Source organism: Equus quagga, chromosome 1 (assembly GCF_021613505.1).
Source record: "Equus quagga isolate Etosha38 chromosome 1, UCLA_HA_Equagga_1.0, whole genome shotgun sequence".
In the NCBI taxonomy this organism is placed as follows: domain Eukaryota; kingdom Metazoa; phylum Chordata; class Mammalia; order Perissodactyla; family Equidae; genus Equus; species Equus quagga.
Window position 1 is genome coordinate 102,698,979 of NC_060267.1, and position 8,120 is coordinate 102,707,098.

At 43.4% G+C, this 8,120-nt stretch overlaps 1 protein-coding gene across 4 annotated transcripts in view; it reads left to right on the forward strand.

The window, feature by feature from the left end:
* The window catches only part of NR2C2 (nuclear receptor subfamily 2 group C member 2), a 112,988-nt gene extending 106,080 nt beyond the window's left edge, over positions 1 to 6,908 (forward strand). For 3 of the 4 annotated variants that reach the window (XM_046664879.1, XM_046664897.1, XM_046664888.1), the window contains one exon: positions 422 to 6,908. In XM_046664879.1, the coding sequence (XP_046520835.1) occupies positions 422 to 596 (175 nt within the window). In that variant the 3' untranslated portion in view covers positions 597 to 6,908. The remainder of the gene's footprint in view (positions 1 to 421) is intronic. The other variant, XR_006889154.1, reaches the window with a different exon arrangement.
* The last annotated feature ends 1,212 nt before the right edge of the window (positions 6,909 to 8,120 follow it).

Below are 8,120 nucleotides of genomic sequence, written 5' to 3' on the forward strand. Positions count from 1 at the left end.
TAAGTTTTTATTCAGCTATATGTCGTGGACTTCTTTCTGTCCTTATCAGTGAATGTAGGTGTTTATCATCCTTTTTGATAAGTATGGAGTGATCCATTATATGGAGACACCATACTTTATTTTAACCTATCCTCTATTGATTTCCAAAAAATTTTTTTTTGGTGGGGGTGGGGAGAGTTGTTATAAACAATGAAGGGAACATATTTTTACATACATCTTTGTTGCACTCACTTGTTTGACATTTTTCTCATGATAAAATCCTACAGGAGGAACTGCTGAAATCAGAAAAACAAGGGGTGGATAGTGGGTCTGTGTGTTTGGTTGAGTTCCCAGCAGTGCAGACAGGGCCCCGGGAGCCTCTCCGGGGCGAAGTCTGAAGGGCAGTGAGCCCCTCTTTCTCTAATGACCCTCCCTCTTACAGATTGGCCCGGATTCTCGTCCGCCTGCCTGCGCTCAGGCTGATGAGCTCCAACATAACAGAAGAACTTTTTTTTACTGGTCTCATTGGCAATGTTTCGATAGACAGCATAATCCCCTACATCCTCAAGATGGAGACGGCAGAATATAACGGCCAGATCACTGGAACCAGTCTATAGTGTACACCACACACCTGTCAAGGAGCAAAGGATCCCCCCAGGACCGCTCACATACAGAGAAAATAAAGTAGTGGTATTTTGGTATGTGCAAATATTTCCAGTATGTTAGCCATTTCCTACCTGGTTTCTTCTTACCTGTTAATCCCAGACAATAGCAACTAAAAGACTAGTAGGATCGTTTCCTGCCATAAGAAATGTTTTAATGCCTTTTGATGAAGCAGATTTTGGAACAATCTTTTAACGCAGTTTGTATTTAGAAATTCTCAAAGGGCAAAAAACAAAGTTTTATAATGTCAGAGAGTAGTATTAAAGAAAACTAAAAGAACCTAAGAGAACAGTATGTGTGTATATATATTAAAAATGTCCTTGGAATTAATAGTTACTAATTACCAGGGTAATAATATTAGCACTTTCTAAGCACTTCTTATCAATGCGTAATGTTAGCAACATCTTGCCTGTGGGCAGGGCAAATGGAAAACTGTCTTATGTCTTTTGCCGAAATGCTAATGATTTCTGTGAAAACGCACTAGGGTACAGGAGACAATCATTTATGTTTAAGAAAAGAAGGCATCATTCCTAATTGTATGCACACAATGGTGGCGTTGAGCTAAATTCCTATGAACGAATGAAATGTGGCCTGTCTGCATCGCAGGGAGGGGAGCGTGGCAGCACAGTCAGTGGTGACCCAAACCAGAAGCTTCTCGGCCGTAGAGTTGATGCTTGTCAGCTTCCCTGACTTCTGGCCCTGGTCTCTGAGGGGCATCTGCAGGCGCCTCTAAACCTGGGGCTCTCTTCTGATGCCTAGTTCTTGGAATTGGATTGCAAGCAGTCAGACATTAACAGCCAGTTCCTGCAGCAACTGAAAACATCCCCATACCACCTCCACTACTCATGGCACATGGAGCCTTCTGACCAAAAAATGCGAGGTGGGCATTTTGAACCCCTGGCAGTACTTCCTGAATGCAGTCTGGGGTGGTTGCACATTGTTCAGATGGAGGAGTGTGGCCTCCTTGGAGTGCGAGGGTTCCCTTCTCAATGGAATTTCCATTCCAAATGCCCCCTTGAGAAGGGCCTGTATTCCTGCAGTTCAGTCAGAACTGTGCAGTGAGGTGGAGTGGGGCGTGCAGGATCTTGTTGCCTGGCCAGGGTGGTGGTAGTGAAGCTGAATGGAAGGTTTCTCTGTTGACCTTAAATATCAGGGTTCTTCAGAATGTCTCCAGACTCAGCATCTCTGCTGGCTGAGCCTTTTCATGGTGCTGGCACACCGTGCACTTTGATTCCCCTAGGTGTGTGCCAGCAAACCCCCCCGGAGCATTTTAGATGATGGATGCAGAAGCAGGCCACCTGCTCCATAAAAACAACCATAATTCCCAAAGTCATCTTCTTTCTCCTTAAAAGTTATAGAGACCAACATTTACGAGAACAGAATGCAGTTATAAGGAAGTTATATCTAGAGAAGAGCACCTCTGAATTCCCCTGGATGTGAGTAAGCATTTCCTCTTTGGGAACAGTGGCATGTCCAAGCCTGGGCTAGGTACTTTGTATTTTCTTTTTGTATAGCCCAGATTAAGAAAATACAGTGTAAAGTTAAATTTGCAAGATGATATCCAAAAAGATCCGGTGCACTCCGCTGCCTCGGAGGTGCTCCCTGGTCCATCTTGGCCCCCAGTCAAGGTGGGTGCCCAGCCAGCCGGCCACAGGCTTATGGCAAAATGGGGTACTTGATTCTGAAATAAGTGTTAGCACTTTATGAAAGTCATTAGTGGGACTTGAGTGGCGACAGTATTTCTGACTTCTAAATTCCTGTTTGGATTTAGTTATATCATTTATAATTCATGCCTTGGAAGCAAATTTTGAAGAATACTGGGGGTCCCCAATATAAAATGATGGAAAGGATTAATTTTGCCAGCTTAAATTTTTTGGTTTTCTAACTTTGAAGTGATTTAAATTTCAAAATTAACACCAAAAACTGGCCAAGACAATGGAGTTAGGGTGAGTCTGTTTCCTTTCTGCATGATTTCAGCAGAGGGCACTGTGGAGCAGATTTATGCGTCTTACACAGTGAGTTGCCTGTTTCTCAGTTCTCTTGATTTTTGAATGTAAGCACGTCTGTTGATCGCGTAGCAGTTCCCTGGCAGTACATGTTGTGTCGCATCTTTCAGATCTGAGTTCTCAGTGTTAATGAAAAGGTCCATACTGACTAGCTCCCCTCATTTCCAGGGGCAGGCCCTGCCAAGTCCATTGTCCATTAGGCTTCTAGACTCAGGTTTCCTTAAGATATTGGGACAGCTTAGCCAAGACCTTGAGGTCCTGACGACGCCACTGTTTAGATATGTTAGGAAGAGAAAGTGATAACCAGCAGGAAGAGAGTGAACACTTGGATGAGGAACTGCCACACTCCTGGAGAAAAATCGATTTAGCTTGGAAAGTCGCTGATTCTAACCTGGTCCTGCCCCAAGTCCCTTCACTGGTGATGGTTGATTCCAGTGGACCATTTTGGGCATTGAACATGCCTCATTAGTTTCCCAGATCCTCTTGAACTTACTTTGAAGTCATCTTTTCCTTAAGAATCATGTCCACACAACCTGAATTCTTACTGCCCCAAATCATTTCAAGTCTTTGGCAGCAGGTCCGTTCCATCTCTTGTCAAATTGCTTAAGAGAAGTAAGCCCAAAGTCAGGAATTATTTAAAGGGATCCCAAACAAATATTTGGGTTCAACTTTCACAAGGCTTTTAACAAACATTGTTAGGAATTTGTGAAACTCTAGATTTAGTGAAGTGAGGCCAGCCCTCTGCCCAGTGAATCCTTGAGTGAAATAAGCCAGGAGCAGGATTCTTTGCCATGTAGCCTATTCAAACGCCCCTTCTGCCATAGCCACTCCCCCCTCAGTGAGGAGAGAGGTATGCTGGCTAAGGGAGGTGGAGACAGACACACACACCATTACTTCTTGATGAAGTGGGCTCTTTTCCAGCAGTATCTCACATAATGTTGGAGAGTTATATGTTGAAGTTTGTGGAGCTCATTACATATAATCATAAAACAGGACAGGAGCAGACTTAGAAAAAGACCAAATTACTCAAGCAAATAATACTTTCCAAGTTATTCTTGGAAGGTACTTCTAAAGAAGTATGTTACCACCTTTCTAACTTGAGATTTGTGTGTGGTGTGTATTGGGGAGTTACATTATTTATTGTCTAAACTCTACCATGAGGCTGTTTGGGGTTCCTTTGTTGTTTGGGGTTTGTATTTAATTTCAGGTGTGGTCACTTGTTGTGAGATGTTATGTAATTGCCCTCAGGAGGGATTGTTTTCTAGCTTATCAGTGTCAGTATTAAATGTGGACTCTGTTGAGAGGCAGTTCCCACCAGCCGTGGCGATAGCGATGGCCGTGTCGACTCCGGCTCCCAATATGGCAGCACACTCACTAGAGCACGGGGTGGAGCAACATACTTACCTGGCTGTTGGGCTTGTTTCGGGGAGAGCCGCTGCAGGGAGCCAAGAATTAGAAAGGCTCTAGCTGTATCTCGTGCTTTGATTCTGGAAAAAGCCCACATCCTAATCCTTTGGGGTAATTTCCAGCAGAGCAGTCTTGCTTCCAGCCTGCCATCTGCCTGCCTAGCAGCCCTTGCTGTGGATCCCACTTCCAGGACCTGATCATATTAGGGTCCACAAGCTTGTTGCCCACTTTGCAGTGGAAATGCCCTATGTGCAACGGGGCTGTAGATGACAGTTCAACTCTTCTCTAGGCCCAGGTCCTGAAAAGTGTCATCTTCTGACATTCACTTTTATCCCGGGAGCACAGTGCCCTTTCGTCCCTAGAAAGGACTGAGCAGGCCGGGCGGATGCTCCACTTTCTTCCTCTGTCCCACTTCCATTCTCTAGATTGTGCGGCTCTTTGAAAATGTCTTAATTCTGATGTAAATTTGTAAAACCAACCCCCAATTGAGACAGTGGGTTTGGGTCTTTTGTACCCAGGGTTCTGGACCTCCTCATGTGTGTGCCTCCTGCCAGCGTGCACTTCATGCATCCAGCCTGGGGTCCCTTCAGTGGATTTGTGCGTGTACAGATTTATAGGCTTGTATGACTGAATGAATGTACATGTGTTTATACCTTCTCTATCTGTACAGTGTATATAGTGTGTGTATGTGTACATAGATGTATATTATGTATACAGACATGTAGCCACATAGCCAAACTTTCCTCATGTTTTAAAGAGAGTCTATGACAGAGTTGCTAAAGTAAATTGATGTGGATGTTCCAAGGTCCCTCAGCAGGATGCATTTGCTGAGATTTTAACTCCATTTTCCTTTGGGTGAGCCTGGCTGGGAAAGGCCATGAAGTCAGAATCTCCACTCTGCACCAGGGAAAGTTCCAGACAGAAGTCTAGGAAGCAGAAATACAGCTCATCCTTATGTCTAAAACTAGGTGGCGATCTTTAACCTGGTTTCACACACCTATTTATGGCTTAACTGGACGGAACTGGTACAGCCATCAGCCTTCCCAAATACTCACTCTTTCATGTGGTCCAGAGATGGGCATCGTGGTGAGAGATGCGGAATGGTCCCTGTCATGGGGCCTGACTCCCAGTGTGGTGGCAGTTTCCCACGCTTGCTCTGGACTCAGTCACTAAACAGTGGGCACTGCCCTGTGACTAAATAGAGATTCCCATCTCTCTAACACCAGTTGGAAAAAAAACCTACCAAGTATTCTTTAAAAATGAGCATGAATGTTGATGGCTAACTTTTATGCCATGTAAAAGTTACAAATCTTAAATTATTTCTCAAACTATAGCATGTGAATAAAATCCACTGACTTAAATCCTTTCTGTAAATTATGATTTAAAAATTTCAGATAAAGATTGCATTTTAGTACAGATATGTGTGCCCTTAAAGCTACAGATGCCAAATTTTCCTTGTCCAGGTCTATTCTGATGAATTTCCCCCCTTAATCGGGCTGTAAACAGGCAGGGCACTCAGGAGCCAGGGCCCAGCCCTGCAGTAGTTGCTCACGGACCTGGTAAGCAGGCGCCTGCCAGGCAGGAAGGTTAAAAGCTGGCCTGCTAAACGAAATCACTGGATAACTGCAAAAACTCACATAATCCACAAGTTGCTTTTTTTTAAAAAAACATAAGCTATTGAAATGTTTGAGAACATTTCATTGAGACCACAGTACTCAGTGCCTTTCGTTAGACGGTGGGTCACTTAGCCTTCAGCTTCCCTTATTTTTGATGTAAAGAAAGCTCCTGCTACTTCTTTGGCCTAATCCAGCAGTGATTGTTGAACCTTTCCCACATCCTTGCCTGTCATGACAATCACATTATTGAAGGTGACTTCCCAGTTAAAATACAAGTGGAAGCTTGACGGTCTCTTAATGAATCTTTAAATGAAAATTTTTCTTTGGGGCTACTTATCTTAACAGCAGTCTAAGAATAATTAATTAAACTGAGCTTAAAAATGTATCAGTGGGGGTGGGATATTTTTAATGCTCAGCTATACTTTCAGTTGAGAAGCCAGTAATTTTGGTTTCTCAATATTTATACATACAACATAGAAAAAAACGCTAGAAAAAATAAATGCTGGAAAAAACTGCTCAGCAGCATTTGGCAGTTGACAGACTGTGATAAAGCTTAATAATTGGATAACTCTTGGAAGTAGTAGGCTTTACATTAAAAATGGCTTTTCTTTAGGAAAGTATAATCATTTTAACGACCAGAGCATTCATGGACTCAAATGCTGCTGTCGCCACATACAACTCAAGTGCTGGAATATTTTTCTACAGTCTCCGTTCTCCCAATTATCTTGTAAACCAGTGTTCAACTAGTTTTATAACTGAAAAGCTGCACATTTTTCATAGTACAAACCATGGTTTTTACCTGTAGTTTGGACCTCTCTGTTAAAATGTAGCTGCATTACCAGCCCTTTTAAAATACATGTTAAAGGAAAATTCAGGTGTTAGATTTTCTTGGGACCGTTTCTGTAACCTCTCCCCTTCACAATATAGAAAATACTGTTTATGCCATTACATTTTAATTCCAGGTTTAAAACCTGCGGAAAGCTATAGCTTGAAGTCAGCTTTGTTTATGTGATGGCATTTAAAAATAGCATGTTCTTTTTAAACTGAATTTTACATCTAATCAATGTCTTCAGTCTTGAAGAAGAATTTGCATTGTTGTGTTTGTATATAGAGTATTGCAGTGCATGAATTAGCTTTATGCATTTTATTAAATGCTGTTTCAATGTGGCATTATTGTTGTGGCTTAATACTACTACCTAAATGAGGTTTATACTATTAAAAGTGAATTAAAGACTAATAATGTGCATCCTGCTCATCATTTCTCCTCCTAATAGTAATAATACCACCTGACCCCCAGAGGCACTCAGAATGCTCTCACTGGAACCCCGTGTCAATGGTGAGGAAGCACCCTGAGACTCAGAACTCTGCGTTTCTCACCTCACCTCACCTCACTTCAGCCTCGGCCAGAAATGACTTCGCCCTTCATGGGCTATTTGATGGTCCCCTGGACTTGTACACCTTCAGTGCGAAAGGTGTGGAAGCCAAAAAGCCAGAGACGTTGCTAGAGCAGAGCACAGCTTGGGCTGCCAGACCACAGTGAGTGCCGTCACACTCAGAGCCGGGCCTCAAACCAGCAGATTCATCCTGTAAGGGTGTTTGCTCTCCAGGGTGAAGATGTGTTAAGTTTCACAAGTTGGAAAGAAGTACGCTCCTCATGTCCTCTGACTTCTCCTTTTACAGGTGAGGATTCTGAGGTCCAAAGTCAGATTCTTGGCAGAACCCACTGGCAGGCAAAAAGCTTTAGCTGGCTCTGCCAGGTAGTACTCAAAACGAAAAGAAAATTGATCACTTCAGAACAAGGTTAAAAACCATCTCATGAACACTGCTTGTGCAAATAAAATTAAGAAACAGTGTGTCACTTATAAAATCCTCATAGCAATTTTCTCTACTAATTTTCTCCCATTTCTGTAAATTTTAAACCCATCTATCAATCACTATTAAAGTAGGAAATGGGAGACAAAGGTTTGAAGAGATAATAATGCCCCCTAGTGGTGTTTATTTCCATGACTCGTTATCTGCTGCCTAAGAAACTGTCCACGCAAACAGTAACCGCGGGCTGTCCCGTGAGGCACTGCACATTTAGTCTCTCTCGAAAAAGGGGGCATTACTTTGGTTCAGGGCGAGCCTTCTGTTTCGCAGCCTTTTTTGGGCCCCCTGTGGGCCATGGAGAGAAGGAATGCTTCCATAAGGCTTTCTGTCTCACTAGCTGTGGAGACAGACCGGAAGGAACGAACTCACTGAAAAGCCCTGGCAGCCGGTGTGAAGGCTGTGGCTGCAGTCAGTCGGCCGGGTGTGGTCATTAGAAACACCAGGAACTGAAATCAGCACCCACGGGCAGGAGTAGAACGGAGGATAGATTTCTCTACCCACCCTCCAAAACGGTGACGGGGGAGAGGGCGCCACGGTATTGAATTTCAATTCGACACAACCCTAGCAAGCCTGCGATCAT